The following is a 21,674-nucleotide window of genomic DNA, read 5'->3' as shown; positions in this document are numbered from 1 at the left end:
GCAAAAAATGAGTTGACCTTAAACGTCTATTAAGAAAATAACGCAGTAGCGCTCTCTTAACACGAGTTTTTTTTTCTATATATGTATGGAAGATCCTCACATTCACCCGAGCAGCACGCATTTATGTACACTTTTACAAATATACATATTAACAGAGTGTAATAGGAGATGAAGGATTTGACCTCATTTTTCGTGTATAATTTTATATTCATAAAACATTTTTCATTCTTGTCAAACGTATGTACATAAATGCTAGTGCATACATTTATATAAAAAAAAAACGTATACCTGCATGGGCCGCCTAAAAGAAAAGCGGCGCCTGTGCACATAAGTAAAGATAAAAGATTTTTTAATTCGTGCTTTTAAATGGAACTTTTTACTGTATTCATAAAAGTAAAATCTTTTGAGATGGAAAAATACAAAAAGAAAGAGAGGAGGAAGGAGCGCCATATAGTATTATTTGAATGTGACTCGGCCGTCTCCGCCGCCAGTCTCTCTCTCGCTTGCTCTCTGTTCTCTCTGTTTTATTTTTACATACATCTTTTGGCCCCGAAGCAACATTTTATACAAAAGAATAAAAATGACATTTTAAAAATTGCTTTTGTGCTCAAATAAAGGAGAGGCTAAATTGCAGCTTATTGAATAAAATTGGAGCAAAGCCCTCTCGTTTCTCTCCCCTCGCTGAGCACTGCACGTTCCAGCGCCGCGGAAAAAGAGGAAGAAAGGAAATAAAAACGCGAGAGATCACTTTTATTTATCGGTTTTGCGGTGCATTTTCCCTTTATGTGAATAAATAAACCGAGAATAGCACCTCCTTTTGTTGAAATGCTAACAAAAACGCGCTCTCGAAAATTGGCTCACTCAGTGCAAAACTTTTTCTCGCCGCCACACTTTCCACAGTTATAATACTTTTTTTTATAATATACACACACTGGAAACCCGTGATTGCGCACGATTTAAATAAATCGGGCGTGTCATTCGTAACTTTCGGGAGACATTATTATTCCGTATCCATTGTTGTGAGGAAAACAAACTCGTGCCAAAGGAATTATAATAATATTCATAAATAAAAAATTACTCTATCACACCCAGCAGGCGCGGTACAAAAGAGAAACAGCAGGTGCACACACACATATTCAGCTTTCCTCGCAGGCAGAGTGACATTTTTTTTTCTTCCGTCCCTCGCACAATTATAATTTTGCAATTCAGGTCGCCGGCAGGGAATTTACATTTAAATGCATATTATACAAATTCCTTTGTGCGACGCCAAACCAATTTTTGCGTCAAATATGGCCCTTGATGAATAATCGTCACCACGGACGCGGGCCTCTTCCAATTTCGGCGCTAATGACGTCGCCTTTATCGAGCGAACAAGACGAATTTGTGTGCAAATCCCAGAAAAAAGTGGCTGAAAGAAAGAGAGAAAGAGTTGAAAAGCGGGAGGCGAACCATCCATCCATTATGTTATTCTGTGATGTGTAGCAAGGAGCACCGAGGAAAGAAAGGAGATGGTAAAAGGGCCGTGAAATTGCTTTTTCTCTCTCTATTTGAATGTGTGCATTAAGGTGTGATGCCAGGCTAGAATAAAGTAAAGAACGAAAAGGTGTGTGTGATATCGTGCCATCAACAGCTAGCTGCCGACTGTAATGGCTTCTTTTTGACAACAAATTGGAGAGAAGCTCTCTCGGAATGGAAAATAAATCACTGTAATTTCTTAGCGGCAGCCGCCGATACATGCAGGAAAAAGTATAAAACGAGCGCATTATCGACACACACACACAATTTATATAAGCGACGACGAAATCCAGTAGCTGCTCTTTTAAAGATACTTTTTCTGTAAAAAAGTAGTTTTGAGATAGCAGCGCGCTTCAATCACTGTCACACACGGCGGGTATTATGGTTTCTTAAGAGATTGGATAGGCGGAGTTGAGACACTAGAGAGACCCAGAGCTATTTAGCCGCTCTTCCTTTTTTTTTTAAATTTAAAAGTTGTTTTTCCAAGTAGTTTACCTCGCAAGTTTTTCTCTTTCCTTTGTCATCCGTCTACAAGAGAAGAGAGGAATTTAAATGTATACAAATAAAAAGTGCTCTTTTGTGACTCTCTGCTGTGCTCACAAAGTAGGTAAATTGGAAAACAATAGAAGAATGTTGTGTTGTTTGCTATGAAGTTGAAACCTTTCACATTTATCTTTTTTTAAGTAATACAATTTGTCTTCCAATTCTTTTTGAGAATTCAATTTTACCCTGCCGCCGCGAGCTCCTTTTGTTTACGACTCCGCAGAGAATTCCGCCGCTTTTCTCTGTTTTATTTAAAGAGTTTTGCGGCGAGATTTATGTCTCAATTAATTAGCTCCCGCGCAATTCAGACGAATCCAAAGTTAAATCGCTCGCCTAATGCACTCTATTTTTGGGAATCGTTTGTAATTTCATATACAAAGAGACTTGCTTATATTTTGTCATCGCTGTATAGACGTAAAAGCCTCAACAAAAAATTAATTAACACCAGAGATAGTCGGACACAAAAAGTATAAAACTTAGACGCGCCTCTAATAAAAGACGCAGTTTTTCCACGAAATTTAACTTATAAAAGAAGTTTTACGCGCTTCACTCCCGGATTATTATTTTTATGTTCCTGTTTTTTTCTGCCTTAAGAAGAGCGAGCTCTTTCGTTTTTATTTTCCTCTCTTATGAAAACTAACACCGCACATCATTAATTTTGTAAGAAGACAGCGAGCGCCTTGGTCGTCTCTTTTAAATATAATCGCCACTTTTCTTCAGCAGCTCCGCTCGCAGGCATCAGTATTTTAAAAATACGTTTTATAATAACCTCTGAAATTCAAATGTGGTCAAATAATGTTCTTTTGCCAACAAAATTCTCCGCGCGCACGACAGCAGCCGGCCGCGACGCCACTTTGGCAAACATAAAGCACGATCTGTTTCTCGACTCGAAAAAAATTATAAAAAGCTGGCATTATTTTATTATACACACTCACAGCACACACGTTAGACGAAATGGAGCGAGGGAATAATTTTTATGCGTGCGGTGTACTTTAAAGACGTCGCGAGACAAAACTATTTTAACACCGAGAGCTGAGCGGAGTTGCCAGAAAACGGCCGCCGCCGAGAAAGAGACACACTTTTTGGATTATCTGGCATAAAATTGGGATGCTTTAAAAGAAATAAAAAAAAAACTTGGGTTCATTCTGAACAAGGAATATCTGCTAAAAAACTGACGATATCGTTTCCAGGGAGCCCCTTATTGTCCCTAAAAACAATTCCCCTTATAGTTCTGAAAATTATTTTTCCTAAATCTTTCCCAATTGGATGCAATTTTGGTTTAAAAATTATTTCTACAAAAATTTACTTCATTTTTTTTAATTAATTTAATGTTTCAAAGAAATCTCAAGGAATATGATCTAATTTTTTTTTTCTTTTTTAATCTGTTTCAGATGATGACTAGTCCGGCTGAGGTCCCGTCACCCCTTCGGCCGGTCCTCCTTTTCTAAGACTGCCCACGCCATACCCTGAGCACACCACTCTCACAATGTCGGCCAGCACCCTGACAAACCCGAGCAGCGGCTCGACCCTGCCAGCCGCGACCTCGCCCTCGGAAGACTTCCTCCTGTGCCGACGCACCACCAACAACAACAACGACGAGGGCGAGCCAAGCCCCGCGAGTCGCAAAGCCGCCCTGTGGGCCCCCGAGCTGAGCAGAAGCGACCTGGATTTGCGCGACGACAGTGGCGACGAAGCATCCCCGACGGAAGAGTCGGAAGACGAGCGGCAGGTGGTGCAACTAATGGCGACTGCAGCGCCAACGCGCAACAAACGCAAGAACTTCAAGCCGCGGAACATCCTGTACTCGTTGGATGACGAAAACGAGCCCTCGGACGCGGCGGCCGCCGCCAACAAGAGCGCCAAACCGCTTGACCTGACCGACGGTCTGCTGCCCGCCAAGCGGAGGAGCACAATTCTGCCGAGGCGGGTTGAGCGGAGTCAGACGGAAGCTCGCAGCGACGCCATGGACCTGTCCGTGCGGCCTCAGGAGGACGACGAACCGCCGGCCGTTGACCTCAGCCACGACCCCAGAGCCATGCAGGAGGCCCTGATGGCGCAGCAATACGCGCAAATCCAGAGCCAACTGCACGCCCACCTGCAGACCTTCCAGCAACACCCTGAGTTGCTTCTTCAGCAGCGCCACACGACACCTGCGGACGCGTCTGCAATGAGGGAGTACGCTGAGAACACGATGAAGGAGCTGCTGGGCATCTACGGCCTCAACGACATGGCAGAGTCCATCACCAAACACGTGCCCATTGGCAACTTTTCCTCTGGTAAGTACCTGAATTTTTATTTAAAAAAATTCAAACCTGAAATTGAAATTTTTATAAAATATTTCGCAATTTTTGTTTCGATCCAACTGAAGTGAGACAGAAAATATCTCTCAATTATCGCAATTTCGATTACACGCGAACGAGTACCGCCGAAAGCAAGTGAATTCGCTGAGTATATTAATTGCAATTGAAAATGAAAAATTTTGTGGCGCGCAAGTGAATAAAAAAATCCACCACCTCCGGGATCGAGACGTATAAATTTCCGCACCGGCGCGCAATGCTCACGTACGCGCTCATATCTTAAAATTTCCCTCAAAACGGTGGCGAATGAATTGATAATTGGATTTTATCTTAATTGCTGGTGCTGCTGGCGGCTGATAAAGCGCGCACTCTCTCTCGATTGCGGTTATCCATTGCGCGGTTTCAATAATTTTCCGAGTGTATAAATTCTATAATTGGAGTTTGCGGCGGCAATTAAAAATTATTTTATCATCGGCACCACTGGCAGACGGGAGAGCTGCACCGGCAGTAAAGAGTTTTAATTTTATTATTATTGTGTGTGCCGTGCTTTATGAGTTCATTGCTGCCGCGCCGTGCTTTATTGATTCAATTGCTGATCAATATGCGAAAAATACCCCCGAGCGGCGAGTGCATTATTGAAACGGTACAGTACTAGTGCATATAGTCGCCCTCTGGATTAATCACTTTTTATATTAAATTCGCTCGGCCTCTCCGTGCATTTTTTTTTTTTAATTCCGACCACTCGTACAAAGGGAAAATTATGAAAAAAAAAATACGAGCATAAAAAATAGTCTGCATGCATGACTTTCATGTGTGTGTATTTCATAAATGAAAGGCCTAGTAGAACACATCTCTGATGGTGTTTGGATAAAAACATGTATATAAAAGCTCTGCTGCTCTCTCTATTTGGCGAATTGCATTTGCCAGATATGTATGAAATGCACACAAATATTTATATCAAACGTGAAACGGCATTGTGTGTACCAAACAAAAACAGAGCACTCCAAATAATGCATTAAATTGCATACAAGCAATTTTAAAATATATATTCGCTCGGACGAGTTTGGGATTTCGATGGCTATCTTGCAGTGCATTTGAACGCACCAGACCGGACAGAGCAATTTCCTGTACAAATTCGGTGTAATTGTGCCGAATTTGAATAATAAGTACATACAAGGAAACGAGACACGGCGTAAATTATTTTATGGATTTCTTTTATTTTTTTGCACTTTGGCCGGTCGTAAAACGTAAAAGGCCGTGTACGCGCTTTTATTTTTTTATTATTGAAAAACGCGCGCGCGCCACCCCTTTGAATCTGAGGCAAAAGAGGCTTTTTAAGTCGTAAAGTCGTCGCGTTTATCTCTTTCAATTTTACCAAACCGACTGGCCCGACCGTCTGCTGTTGATGGTATATAACTATCGGTCGGATACGCGCGCATAAAAAACCCTTTCCTCTCTTTCCGAGTCTCGCGCACAATTTGTATAAAAACTTACATTTTTACGACGCTCAAAAAGCTTTTCCGTATGTTGGCTTTTATATATTTATATCGCTCACGGTGTTATTCGATATCACATGTGCGTATTATGCTTTATAAAATTATTCATTCGGAGAAGCGGGGAAAAAACAGTCGCAGACGAAACTAGTGTTAAAATAAAATGAGAGAGTCCGAGTGAGAGGATTAACAAAAGTTAACTCCTTTTCATTTGAATGCAGCTGTTTGATATTATTATTATCCAGCCGAGAGAGACAAAAAGCGAAAGAAAAACCGGTACGCAGAATTATATTTTATATTTAATGTATTTCCTCCTCCCTCTTGATGCATACGTGTGTAATTTGATCTGGAAATTTATAAAAAAAAAAAAATCCAATTATAATCTCTTTCACCAAATCGGACGCCACCGTAAATCAAACGCGTCGCAAATATGCAAATGCACATTACGCGTATATGAATTTATGTTAACCAGGAGAGGGGAGGTGCATATATGCATACATCCATATCAGAGGTTGCACTCAGACAGTCGGACTAACCACAAGGCAAACACACTCATCTCTCTCTACCCGGGTGCAGGCGCAGGGTTCGATGCACAAAGCAGCGTAAATCATTGCATGTGCATATTATTCTCATTATGCAATTCAATAATCAGCACTGGCGTGTGTTTGGTTTGGGCTGCCGAGAGTACACTCTGGAAATCATTAGCCCAGCGGCGGCTGTGCTGGTGCACGGCTCGCAGGCTAATTTATTGAATTAGAGGGAGAGAGAGCTGGATGCACCAATAGGCAGGCGCATCTCGTGACAATCCCTTGTTGATCAACTACGTATATATCCAGCTATGGAGCACTCGCACAAATCAATATTGTGTACACTCAATTGTCACGAACTGCTGACATACAATTAGCAAAATATATATAAACTTAGTTTAAATATAATTTTTGATATCAATTAATTATTATTTGTCCAATTGCTACATAAATAATTATTTCACTTTTATTCGCATTCAAATTGTGAAAATACTAATTATTAAAAGAAAATACTATCATCTGAAATTAAAATTTAAAATTCTTCTTTGAATAAGTTGACACTCGTTGGAAATGTAGAAATCGGGTTTTTTCCTCGTTGTAAAAAATTGTTTTTTTTTTAACAAATGAGCAAGAAAAAAATCTGAAAATTTTAAAATACACCGCATTTAACATGAAAACTAAATTATTAAAACTAACAAATTTAAGTTGAAATTCAATTGAGCCATTTGTTTTTGAATAAAAAGAATTTTTACAACGAGGAAAAAGCCCGATTTCTTCATTTCTTAAAATTTAAAATACTTGCAAAGGACATTTTATTAATGCTGGAAAGGTAAAAGATTGTGCGCAGCTGCGCGAGTCCAGCAGAAAATGAATTCTAATGCGACTTTCGGTGGTAGGGAGTGAGCAAGAAGAATTAATATAGCCACGGTTTTTGCTCTGGCAAAAACATTTTGACTTGAAATAATAGCAATTCCCACCCAGTCACGAAATGGAATCATTAATATCACACGAGGCCAGCTAGCTCTCCTGTTCCCCCCACGATATTGATAACTATTAATCATCGCCGAAAATTCCACCTTTCCGTTGAAAATAATATAAAAGAAGGGCGTGGCCGGCTAGATTTCACAATCAGATAAAGAGTGCACGCCGCATTTTGGAATTTAGAATAAAAAAAATAAATCCATTCGAAAAGGATTTTGTGTATATCAGGCGTGTGTGTGTGTGCACAAGTAGCGTTTTAATGTGAAAAGGGAAATCTTGTATCATTTATAAGTGCCACTCACGACTTTTTGTCTTAAATACCGCGCGCCTCTTTCTCTCTCGTAAAGTAAAAAGAAGAGACTCGCGTCGGGAGATGCTGGCCCGGGAGACAGATGAATCTCCACAAAGCTTTTGTGTAACGTGGAATTTTAATACATTTAAAATATTCATCAATCTTTCACGGAGCCCCGAGACAGAGAATCTGGCCTCTGGTTGAAGGAATAAACTTGAAAAATGGCGCTTTTTGTATTTGAGGCATGAAACTTGATGGAAAATGTGCGATTTTTAATTCGAGGCACGCCTGATGGATATTTTTTCGTACACACCTCTTTACTTCAAATGTATCGAGGAATATTTTATTAGTATACCATCCATTATTATTGCTGGCTTGCAATTTCCTCCCGTGCGTGGTATATCACCAAAGACATGATCAGCATAATTGAATTCCTGTCAAAGTTAACAATTATTATCCCACACATAAAGCAAGCAGCAGACTGAATTTTTTTTTATATTCCTCTCTGTCTTGAGAGAGCGCAGAATGCGCTGATTCCCGATTTTCGCAATTCTGTACAAACTCGCGATGACAAAAATTTTATTTTATTTTCGCACCTCAAATCAACCGTCAGCAGAAAATTTATGCTTTCTTTCTCTTTTCGCGCGTAACAAGCAGCGAATTTCCGCTGTTTATGCAAATTTTTGCATAATGACTCTCGAACCGGCGAAAGAAATAGATAATTTACACAACTCAAGCCGAATCATTATCCAACTTATTCCAACTACTTGAGTGTGTAATTTCACGGCAATACTTATATTCGCCTTCAAATGTGAAGATAAAAAAAAAATCTCCTCATAGTAACGAGAAACGGCAGCTTTTCGCATTAATGCGCCGCGCAATAAATGATAATCCGCGTCAATTATACGTTCGGTTCTGCAATTATTTTCCCAGACCACTTTAGTTATTGGAAAAGGCAGGTGTGTTTGTAGACGCGAGGCGCGGAGAAATAAAAATATGTGTCAATTTGCGGGGAAATTGACTGGCGCTTCTCGGTGAACAACCGCAGAATGCAGGTGCTTGTTATGCGCCGAAATGTTGTCGTCTGCTTTTTTTTCATCACTTGTGCACCCTCATCTGACAAATTTGATGTAAATTATTGTTCGAGGAGAGTGTTTGTGCGGCACACTTTTTGCCTGTGTGTGGCTCAGCAATCACCAAGAAAGACACGCAGTCATCGAGGGGCTTGGCCGCGTCTACTTTATCGCCACTGCCAAAAATTTAGAGTAACTGATTTATTGTTTATTATATTTTTAACTGTAGCAAAAAAATATTCTATTAAAATTAGATTAACTATTTTTTTTTTTTTTTTATGAGTAATAATACAAATCTTTTTTAACACATTTTATCATTTCGCTGTTTTTTTTTTTTAATTTCTAATGAAAATAAAATTCCGTTTCTAAATTCAGTCTTGCAATAAAATGAGAAAATATTGCATCCTAGTCAATAAATAAAATTATATAAAATACTTCATTCCTCTGAATTTGAAGGATATTTGAGATATCAAATTAGAGCGATGCGAAGTTAAATGCGTGCATGTTAATTACAATATTGAATTATATTATTAATAATACTATAATGAAATAAGTCCAATTGTTAAATCGCATTGTAAAATTAAATTTTCCACAACATTTTCTTGGTATGTGAGAGAAAAAGTTATTATATTTGGAAATGACACTTTTTCGCTAAAATTGTTCTAATTGTAAGTATGAATGATAATCAGAAACTAAAGTTGCTTGATTTAATTCCAATCATTTATATATATATTTAGTATTCATTTTATATTTACAGAATTGTAGAAAATCAAGGCTTATGATGTTATTTTATTTAAATTTTCCACGCCTTTGCAACGCCATTTTTAATTAATCTGTGGTTTCCATGACATCCTACATTAAGAAACAAAGAACTTGGCCTTCACTTCATTTTTCTATTTTTAATTCTTTCGGTTGTCATTGGTGGCCTGCAGAGAGCATTACTTTTTCTCGGCCTTTTATTTCGTATCAATCTTTTCTTTCTTTCTTTCTGGCCGGCCCTTTTTTATTCCTACATACGTGGCCCGGTGCTGTATTAATAATAATAAGCCATCATCACTCTCAGTAGATTAAGATTAAATTGCTGCTCTTTATATGAAAAATTTATGTCTGAAGGAGAGGTTGAAGGAGCGAGCCTACCTACATTATACACGTGGGGAAGAAGTCAGAGCGATGCGCCGCGCGCGCTTCAAAGGCATGACAATTTTCCTCCATAGGACAGCGGCGCAGTATAACCCTTTGTGTGGCCCGCTGCTTAAAGGAGCGAGTCTTATCTCCGTTTCTTTTTTTATGCATAATATGCAGCCAGCAGTCTTACATGTGAATGATCATCATAACTTGAGCTAACTAGCTCCCTTTTCAGTTTGCCACTGGCCGCGCGCCGACCGACGGCTGCACTGATGATGCTTCAAGCCTGTGTTTTATGCTGCACTGCATAATATGCTGTCTCTCTTTTCTTTTGATTTTAATATTCACATGCAGAGAGCACCAAGTACTGTTCTACTGCCGCTGCATCAATAATCATGTCTGCGGTAAAAAATGAAAGCAAAATTACCCCGGGGAATTGCAGCAGAAGAATTGAATTTGACTCTCTCTCTCCACAACCCCGAGAGCAGCTCGGCGCGGTTGCGGGGCGTTTTGCAGTGGTCGCTCTGCCGGCGGAGAGAGAGTGAGTGAGTGAGTGCGACTTGTGTTATATAAATGTGTATAGCTGGCGGTAGTTTGGCCTCGCCTTTTGCAGGACAAACTTTTACCCTCAGTCAAGAGTGCGACTGCTGCTGGGTAAAAGATTGGCGGAGATAAAAAGAGAGGGTGCTAATTTTTTTTTGTGCCAAGAAGAGGCACTCGCACTTAATTTATTCCAAGTTATAAATACCTTTTCATTTTGTTATTCTGTTAAATAATAAGTTTTAAAAACGAATCCGGTGGAAAAATTCATCAATTTGTTTTGTTACATTTTTCCTCAAAAAATTAAAAATTTTTATAATTTTATGCAAAAATTAATATAATCCCCCTATTTTTGTTTAATCCGTAGTTGGACATCTCATAAATCTTGCAATGCAAATTATATCTTTTAATGACTCCTGTCCGTCTCTAATATTTGCCGTGTAATTTAAAGTATTAAAATTCTGACGCCGTCATTATGCAGCTCTTTCCTTAAAAGCGTCCGCCGTAGTAAAATTAGCAGCATAATTACGCACTCTTAATTTTCCACATAATAGAGGGAACACATTTCCGCGCGTTGCAAGAGATACGAGGCCGATTACATTATGCCTGGCGTGTAATGTTCCACCCCATGCCAGGCGAGCATATTTTAACAGCGAGCGACGGGCCCGATATAAATCATTAAGGCATTTAAAATAACTTTGTTATCATCACACAGAAAGAAAGAGCGTCACAAAGGTTATCCACACATTTTGATAAAAACTCCACGAAAACGAACGTGTGCCCGGCCACGAAAAACAAGATATAGCACCTGCTGCGCTTCTCTTAGGGGGAAACAACGTGTCTAATTTATATTCCATTATATTTTTATTTGCGTTTTACGGACGAATTTGCATATTTATCATTATTACCAGCACCTCATTGTGTTGCTGTTGCCGCGCGGCCTAAATTATATTTTTATCTAATTTTCGCCAAGAAATGAGCTCGGCGGCACCACCGGCGCGCAGGAAGTCGAATAAATTATATCCCATGACAATTTGTTTCTCCTCTCAATTTTGTGCCGACGAGAGCTCTTTCAGAAATTCCGAGTGCGTGCGCGCTATTTTATTACGACGGAAAAACAATGCATATTATTATAATGTGAAGGATGTGCACGAAAAAATGTGTGGCGCCGAAATCCATACAGGGCCGGATAAAATAAAGCAGCGCTTTTTGAAATATTTATCAGTTCAGTAGGCGTAAAAATTGACGCCGTTCTATCGCTATCACTCAGAAACGCTCCAAACCGTAAAATTATCCTCAACAGAGAGCGTTTGAATATCAAATAGGATATGAGAGTCGTGCAGTAATTTATTGCCTTTTTCCATTCAGCGATATAATCCGGCCGCTCTTTTAATTATCTCCGTGTGCAACAGCGTATTATGAACTGCGGCAGCCGCTTTTGGCGCATTGTTGTGCGTATGAAAATATTTCCCGTCGCCGCAAAAAAAATTCACAATGCATCTTGAAAAGGCATTGTTAATTCACGAAACACGTACCAAGAGAGAGTCATTTCCGGGAATATTTTTGCCGCTGTCCATTTTTTTACCTATTTATGGCCATCCCTCTTCAGACCGCGAAGAATGACAATAAAAAATTTATTAAATGTGTTCGGGCTTCCTCTCTGTCTCTCACCTCAAAAATTGTCTTGTGTCCGTTAAAGGACACAAACATATCCCCCTTGAGAGCTTTTAGATTTTTTCAAAGTTTGTCATTCCATAAAAATAATAATTAAATATTATAAATAATTTCTAATTAATAACTTTTTTTTACATTTTTTCCGTTCAGACTTTTGCCCATTATAGAAAATTAAATTATCAATTAAATGTCAAAATAATTATAGATCTGTTTTTGCCACATTCCAAGACTCGTCAGTTATTGTTGAGTTTCATATTTTTTTGATCAACAATTAGCATAATAAAGTCAGTTAAAAATCGCAAGAAACATTGACCTTTTTCACTTTGGATTCTTGAAATAATCTATAGCGGATCAATTTAGAATCCACTTTAGACGAATCCGTTGCTTCTCATAATTGCGTTCAATTCCTTCTCCGCTCCTCTGCATCACATGGGTAATATGGCGAAAAAAATTGTATCGAGCGGGAGATATTTTAATAAGAAATTGCCTTTTTGGCCCCAACTTTCAACGGCCGTGCGGCTGCCTGTCATCGTAAAGTGAAGTATTTATTTGACGTTGATGTGTGTAATTCCGATGCAAAACAGAGTGGCGATTTTTGTCAGCAATACGAGAAATTCTGCGTGCACGAAAAAAATGCGGATTAGTTTCTCTCTTTTGCTGGGGCAAACAAGAAAATCTGACTTTCGGCCAGACCGGCCTAAAAAAGAGGTTTTCGGCTAGTGCTAATTTCACACAACGAGGACTCTACCTTCCATAAAACTGTCAAAATTATCGCGCTGCCTGAAAATAAACTTGACTTTTGACGAGGAAAATGACAGGCAACGCCAATATTTACTTAGCGATTGACAGGTCCAGTCTCGCCACTCCGCTCCAATTCTTATTATATTATTTCGGCCTAATTGAAATAATCACCTGGAACGCTTTCTGCCGCCGCTTTCCGGCCTGCAAAATTGGCTTAATTGAAGTGAAGAAAAAAAATGTATCGGTCCAAAATGAACTGCAGAAATGCTCTTTCATTATAAACTCTTGTATTATATTACCGAGTCAAAGTCCCAGCAGCGAGAAATGAGTCGCAACGGTGCCTTTAATTAACGCCGCTGAGAATGCGTGTCATAATTAAGTCTCGAGCCATTTGTTTTCGGTCGGCTTTATAAATATTTGATCCTTTTGATTATACACGAAAAAGATAGAACACCACAATCAAATTTGTATTTTTAGTTTGATATATTTAATGATATTAATTTTAATCTGAGAGAGGAGGACTTTATTAAAAACAGGTGTTTGCATTAATAATTCACCGTAATATAATTATATATTATACACGTGGCTGACAATGGAAAGCCTCTTTGACACAGCTGAGGATCGAAAATGAGAATTTGAAAGAGCATCATCCCCTTGGTGTGCGTATATAGATATTACGCAGACGGTTGTCATCGCGTCATTGATGAGAGAAGGGGCCTCTTCGTCGTTTTATTATAATACGAAAAGACGACGCAGCTGTCTTTCTCTCTCTCTCGCTCCGAACTCCATTTATTAATATATTAGCTGTTATTTTCTCATCTTTTAACTGAGGATAATAGCTTTTTATGAAACACGTGGAGAGAAAGAGCAGGCGAATCTCGGCGGACTTGTTGAGAGAGAGACGAAGAACTGTACTATTGTTAAAGGATGGATGGGACGATTTTTCATTTTATTTCTAACTTCCTGATTAACCCAAAGAGCACTTCTTCTTTGCTTTCAATGCTCTCTGTGGTCGGAGCCCCTTTTTCAAATTACACAACACAGCACAGCGCGGCGCATCAATTTGCTTATAAAAGTTAATTTATTCACTTCTCCGCGTCTTCTGCTGATGATGATGATGGCCTATTATTTATTTTTCTTCCCTCCTCTCGTCGCCTCACAGTTAACACTCTCTCGCGCCTATCGTGCACTATATTCCTTTAAAAACACATCATTCTCTATTAAATCTGTTTTGTTATCGTGTTTCTGATTCCGAACCCTGGCTGAGGTCACATTCATTTAGAGAGAGACTCGAAAAGAAGCTTCGGAATGCCCGCTCATTGATATACGCAGTGGGGCCAAGTGTAATATTAATTTTCTTCTTCAATACACGCCCATCACAATCCGCTAAAAAAGGATGCACATTTTTCAGACATACCTGCTTTGCATGACGAGAGCAAGTCAAATGCAAAGCAGCGAATTTCCCTGGCAGTGAAAGCGCCGCGACAGGACAAACACGGAACGGACACACACATAAGCAAAACGCCTCCTCTCGATTTGTTCTCTTTGCATATCAATTGGCCAAATTAATACTTTGTGTAAGTCATGGAAAAATAATGATTTTTTTACCGCAGTAAATAAGCAATTAAGAATGATAAATAGAGAAACGTTTAACTTTTTGTTTAAAAAAATATGATTTTAAAATAGTTTTCATTTAAATTTTATTTTATTATTATTTAAAAATATTTTTTATTGTTTTGTTTTTTCTATTTAAAAATATAGATCATTGGCTTTTTGGTTTATATTAAAAATAAAATTAAAACATTACTGCAACAAATTATAATTATTTAACCAAGGCAACAATTCCAATGGCATTATATCAGTGGTTCTATTTCTTGTATGCATGACAACCCGCTAAATTTTTTATTTATTCACATTATTAAAAAAAAGAAAAAAATTGAAAATTTTGTCTATAGATCAAAATCGCTGTGTGTTTAAAAATCGCATAATTTTTCATCTGAGTTGGCAAATAAGGTTTTAAAACAATTTCTTCTTTGTGGATTGTTCCTCTCTTCTTCTGTCTCTAACTAAAATGGATTTTGCAAAACGGAGTACGTCAGTGCCCACTCTTTTCGCATTATATTCGCAATTCCCCACAAATATATATATATAAATAATAATATTCATGCTGTGCGACGGCGTTTTTCCACTGGCAGCACACGCGCGCATTTTCTGCTCCGTGATTGCCGAAAATCCAATAGAAGAGACAATAATAATAATAACATGACTGCCTTTCCGATGACGCACTTTTCCTCAGTTGGGCGTGGGTATTCTTGATATGTGCTCATTGTGTTTTGTGAATATAACCAAGGCAGACAGCGCCGCGCGCTAATATACGAAAAATCTTTTTCATTGTAAACCTATGCGCAGCAATTTCTCCGCGAAAAGCGCTTTGTCATTTTAAAAAATAACGCGCGCGTCTGAATTATATTATTGTTGTCGAAATTCTGCTCAATTTGTCATTTTCATTGTTTTGCGCGCCTCCACTCCTCTCCTCCCACCTTTCCGAAATTGTGCCTAATTTGAAACTAACTTGGGCTCATTTGCATCTCACGTTATTCCGCGAGAAAGTCCTCAAAAGCTGTTTCCTGACACGTCACACGTCGTCAGCTGAATACTTTTTTTCAAATTGGAAGACTTTTTCAGACAAAACTTTAAACATTTATTTGATTTCCAAACATTCAAACAGTAAAATTAATTTTAATTAATCCATTTGATCTATAAAATTGTTTAAATTTTGTCAAAAAAAGGTTTTTTATTATAATTGCTAATCAAAAATCCAATTATTTTTTTTTATTTACTTTAATAATTTTTATAATTGCTGCAAAAATTATTCATCAGCTGTATAGTAAATTTTTTAATTGCATCCTACCATGCTTGATTGCCATTGAGGCCAAGGATTCGTATTCATTATTTTTCTCTCGGTGCAGAGAGAGAAACGAGCCCTGCCCTGCCGTTAAGGGGGTTATAAGAAAGAGTTCATTCATATTTAACAGGCGTGTCGCGGTTCGACAGAATAATCTCATTTTAAACGTCAAATATTAGATTCTTTTCCTTGATGCATGGGCGTCTCTCTTCTTTTTTGTGTATGAACGAAATTTGCACAGTAGTGTGTTCCAGGTGGATCCTCCCAAGCGGCCAAAATCATCAATCTCTTTTCTCCTCTGTATATGTGTGTGCGAGACAAATCAGTCGATTGGATCGAAACAAATAAAAAATAGAGACACACACCACAAATTCTCGGCGCAAACGGAGCGGAGGTTCCGCTTTGCAAGATGCGGTTCTCACACAGAGAGGAGTTTTGTTGTTTCGTAATGAGAGAAGAAAAATATCATTTGTCAGATTTTAGATGATATTTCTACTGCGCTCGTGATTCATCCGACTTTTCATCCAAATCGTGTTTTTCGATAATTCGGATAAGATGAGACGAGCCAATTAAAAAAAAAAATATACATCGTACAAGGAAAAGGACAGGCACGACAGCTCAAAAAACTTTCCAAACCATGCCTTTTGAAACATTAAATAAATTAATTAATTTGGCCTCTTTTTAATTCACATCCACTTCCTAATAACACAATAAATCATGGAAATCATATCTCTTTTGAGATAAAAAAATGAAATAAAGGATTTCCAAGTCGGCAGGGCCCCCTCTTAATTAGTTGCCGGAGTTTTTTTTTTATAAATTTATGACGGCCTTCGAGCATTTCACACAATCAACAAGTTAATTAGCAAATTAACAATAAAGCTGTAAACAATTCAATTAATCCGGCGGCTGCGTGCGCAAAAAGGAATTACAGATCCATATCAAAACTGCTCCACTATTATTAAGGAAAATAACGAAGAAAAAACACTTGATTTCGAGACAAAGACAAGAGGCAGGAAAAAATAATACAAATCGGGCCGCCGTCCCATGGTGATTGTCAGATGAGATATTATTTTTATTCCCGGCCGCTCGGCGAAAGAAAGAAATTGACTCAAATTATAGTTCATTGGTTCAAATTTCAGCAGCCGGCGCATTGTTGCCTTATTAGCAATCGGGGCAGAGTGTACGCCGAATTTCTTGGTTTGCGCAGCAGGCAGACGGCGGCAAAAAACAAGGCGGTGTGGAGACAAGTTTTTCAAAGGGCGACTGACCTCCAAATTTGCGCGCATAGAGACACTATATGGGATCCAAAAACTTCTTAAATTCAAATTTATAATGACTATAAAATAAAATTTCAATAGCGGCGCGTAATTTTTATTAGAATTTTGTATCATTTTTATTTATCACAAAATATTTTTTGTAGATTAAAATTTATTTCTAATTCCATAAAAATAAAATAATAAATTTGCTTAATATATTTTTTTATAATTTTTATAATTACACGTTCTTTTATCTTAAATTAGAGCTACCAAATTTTTTATTGTTATCAAATATTTTGATGAAAAGTAAATAAAATTGAAGCTAGAATGTAAAGTTGATGCATTATGAATATAAAATAATCCAAGTGCAACTCTTATTGTTAATATTAATATCATTTCGCTTAAATAATATGTTTTGTTAAATTCTATTTGATTATTCAAAGAAGGATTAGCCAAAAAAGTGCAATAAGGAAGGCTGGTGTTTGAAAATTGCCTCGAAAAAAGAAATAATTGGGTTAAAATACAAAGGCGGACACGGAAATTAGGAAAGATAAAGCCGCATAGCTCGGAATATTATTTATTACCGGGAGAGATTTGATATCATTCGAGCGCGGCGGCGGCGTCTCTCTCTCTCTTGGAGGAAAGATGGGAATGCACCGATAGAGATTTTTCTTGTGTTTTGTTGTGCCGCTTGCTCGGGGATGATCATTATTGATGTTCATTACGAAAATGAAAGGTTAGCGGCGGGGTCAACTAGAGCAGTGCACGATCTCATTGTGCGCGACCGCCACGAGGAATCGGCAAAAGCACACTCGAAGCCATCCATCTCTTTCTCAGGTGCTGATGTAACAAAGATGGATTTTTCCTGGAGAAATATTCTATTTTATTGTTTTGCATGTGCAAGAGGAGAAACATCAAACATGCTTGATAAATAATATTCGCTTGTGACAATAATACGCGATAGTGGATTTATTGTTTTGGGAAACGTCACGATTCCTTTTGGAATTTTATATTCTGCATCATTGGACGATAAATTTATATTTATTAACTCTGTGTCTCGTAGTATTTTACATGCAAGAGTGCGCAGAAGGGACAAATCGTCCGACGTGAATAATAAACGTGGAAGACGTTTTACCAAAGAGACTTTATGAAAATAAAAATTCAATCTTGTTGATATTATGATCTTTACTTAACTAACAATTGAAAAACGCTATTCATGTTAAAAATATTTTTTGGGCAGAAATTTGGAGTTGGTATTTAAAGAATAATAATTAATAATAAAATAAAACAGGAAACCTGTGACTTGAAGCTTATTGTTAGTAATTTTTTTTCTACAAAATAATTAAATAATTTTTATTTCAAATAGCGATCGTTGAGCATTTTCAAGCTGCATAAACACTTACGAGAGATAATAAAATAAAATAAAAAAATTACAGAGCAAATCATAATAATCTTGAAATTTACATCATTTTTTTTTTATAATTTTAAAAGGAACGTTTAATTGCTTCTCTAACTTGTAAGATAGAAGTTTGTCACACCCCTTAACGAGCAGGACGGAATTTTCGCCAAAGTCCCTCAAATTTCCCAAGTTGCCTTTGGTGGTAGTTGTGCGGGTTGCCTATACGCAAGAAGTCCTTTTAATCAACTCGGTCTCGCCCTTTATATCATGTACGTACTATATAATTAATAATTATGACCGTTTACACAAAGAAATTTGTCTCTCCCCTGGCTGAATAATTGCACCCAATCTCGCACCCATCAGCCCTCATTTATTAATGATACCCTTCACCTCGCGTCTCGACGAGAAAACTTTTTAAGCGAAAGCAATTATTCGCTTGTTAAGACGCTCACTCGCACGCTCGAGGGTGCTGTTACCAAAGTTACACCATCATTATTCTATTAATTGAGAGGACCACGGCCGGTAATATATACAATGTGTCTAATTTGAATCACAGCAGGACCCGTATTAATAAAAAGTATATATTTTTTGATTAGCAATGATGGTGAGCGAGAGAGAATTTTAAGTGCGAGACCAATTTAAAAATAAAACCGAGGGGAAGAGAAAGAGAGATTCGCTCTTTCTTAAACAAACTCTTAGCTCGAATGTTTTGTTTGGACCCCGGTTGATTTGTGTGATTCGGCCCAAATTCACAGAATAAACAACGGCGACTTATTCCCTCGCTTAATTTTCGGCCTCTTTAATGGCCACGTCGCACACCCCATTTGCCGCAAGTGTTTCACAATTCCGGGTGAAATTCCTCTCGTTTTTATTTATTTTTTCTTCTTTACCACCGAGAGCTCTCGCTTTCCTTCTCTCAATAAAATATCGGCGCAATTAGTACAATTAGAGAGGAACAAAGGTTGAGACTGCGCGGCTCTCTAATTTAAACGCTGCTGGTGCGATGTTTAGGCGAGTGTGACGCGACACTTCATTAACGCCGTAATTAAAGGGGGGACAGGTGTCACCCGAAAAGAAGAACACATAGCTCGCTCTCTCACTTTTATTCACTTTTCTTCAATCTCTGTGGGATATTATTATACCCACACCAAAAAGTTCGCGTGCCTTTCCGTCATCAATCCTCGGCTCTTAAATTTCTTTCCCTCGCTGTTGATGCCAAAACACGCATTTTTTTTACTCTCAGCGATTCTCGCATGCATAGAGTGCGGTGCAGACATCCAAAACCTGCACTTATGTCGTCATAATTTTTCAATTATATCTCCGCACTTGGCACGCCACTTCCTGTCTGCCGTTGATTATAGAAAAATTTCACTTTGCCCGATAATCGTGCGCGTTAACAACATAATATGAGAATTTATGTGTCTCTCTGTGCGTATCATCGTTTACGGCACTCTTGGCTTGTTTTAATCATTTTAATAAAAAGAAATACAATTTTTATATATTTAAATGATTTTAACATTATCATTTTTCTTTATTTTTATCACAATTTACATTTTTTAAATTGTTAATTTAATATTTTCTTTTATCTGATATATTAATATCCACAGTCGCATTGATCATTTAAAACAAAAAACAAAAAATGTAGATTTTACCAGGTATTTATATATTATAATCACTGTCAAAACCTTAGATAAAGATTAATTCATGCAATGAAATTCCTTTCCTACTCAGTTAAAATTTTCATTATTAATATTACATTAAACGACCAACGACCCCATGAAAACTACACTATTAAAAAAAAATCTGATTCCTAGCACAGGAGTTTGCTAGATATAAAATTTGAGGGTAAAAATTTCAATAGTTTTCTCTACAAGAAGCAACAAATTCTAAAGCTATTTATAGAAAAAATAATTTTCCGCTACAAAGAAATATCTTGAAAATATGTGATTGAATCTGAGAGTGCAGATTTTATTACTGTTTCGAAAAGCCATTGAAATCGCTTGTGAAGTTTCAAACTCAAATTGGAAAAAACCTTTTCAATTCATATTCACTGGACATTCCGTACATGATGTTGAGCGTGGAAAATTTATGCTCCATCCCGTCCGCTTGAATTAATTGAATTCGCAAGATCTTATTTTCCCGATCAACTCTGCTCTCGAGATCACACACAATAATAAATAAATTTGTAATTTTTAAAGTCTTGTGCTGGACGGTCGCAGCGCTTATATATCTCATAATATTATCAGCAGGCTCTCGAGCCAGTATGGTACCTACTTTTCTCATTAAACCGGTCTGGTTTGTGTTATTATACGGACTGAGTGCATGTTTGGAATGTCCATTGCATGAGAGCCAGAAAGCAGCCCGTCCAATGCTGCTGCGGCGCTGATGTCTAAATAAAGACGTTAATTTCTTTATTTATACATGGCGCGAAGGTATTTATTTCATTGGCTCGTGTTTATTAATATAATGAAGTAATCAAAAGAGCTGTCACCAAGCACGTATATACGACCTTAAATATATAAATGAAGGAGAGAAAAAAAACGGAGTAACACCGACTCCTACTTTATGGAACTAAACGGAGCGCCAAGCCGCCGGACGAGAAATTTGCATTAAAGGCAGCCGGGGATTGACAATAAACTTAACGCGGTGAACATCATCGTAAAGTTAAATCTGGCCGATAAAGCAGAGTATCACCATAAAGTGCTGCACGGCGAAAAATAACAAGCAGGAAATTTTCTCGGATAGCCCGAAAGTTGTGTGTGTGATTTAAAAGCACCTCTGATTATACATACGCGGCGTGTAAATCGGCTGAGAAAAACGCGAGAAATATACACATTGAAATGTTGTTAAAAGACACTCTCGGGTTTTCTTAACTCGCGCGCGCAGGCAGACTGGCAAGAAAGGATGCGGAAAACCAGTTACATGCCCATACATATTCGAGAGCGTGTCTCACACAACATTGGCGTGATCCATATTTGGTACCTCATCAGTCGGGGCCGCATTTTTATGCGTTTTGCTCGAAATTAAAACTCTTGCCGAGAGAGAGACACAGAAGTTTCTTTATTCCCGCGCTGGTCCTCCTCGTCTATAATTGACTCATTTAATTTTCTCGTCAAATATAAAAGCCGCCGCCACTCTTCCCTACAAGGACACACAATTTTTCGCCAAGTTCCCTGTGAATTGTCAAATAAAATTTATAAAAATTATATTTATAAAAAAAATAACCCTTGGCTTAATCCTTCTGCCTTGACGGACTCGAAAAAAAAATGCGGAAAATAATTTCGGAGAGGCTCCGTCGATATCGGCGAGCTGC

General features: G+C 38.0%; 1 protein-coding gene across 6 annotated transcripts in view; it reads left to right on the top strand.

Annotated features, from left to right (window-relative positions):
* Positions 1-21,674, top strand: part of LOC132199093 (zinc finger protein castor homolog 1-like) — a 238,490-nt gene that overhangs the window by 193,054 nt on the left and 23,762 nt on the right. For all 6 annotated transcript variants that reach the window (XM_059623558.1, XM_059623562.1, XM_059623559.1 and 3 more), the window contains one exon: positions 3,450-4,334. In XM_059623558.1, coding sequence (XP_059479541.1) covers positions 3,545-4,334 — 790 coding nt within the window. In that variant the 5' untranslated portion in view covers positions 3,450-3,544. The remainder of the gene's footprint in view (positions 1-3,449; positions 4,335-21,674) is intronic.

This window comes from Neocloeon triangulifer, unplaced genomic scaffold (genome assembly GCF_031216515.1).
Source record: "Neocloeon triangulifer isolate White Clay Creek 2 clone unplaced genomic scaffold, ASM3121651v1 ptg000013l, whole genome shotgun sequence".
NCBI lineage: Eukaryota > Metazoa > Arthropoda > Insecta > Ephemeroptera > Baetidae > Neocloeon > Neocloeon triangulifer.
This window is presented reverse-complemented; position numbering and strand designations above follow the sequence as displayed.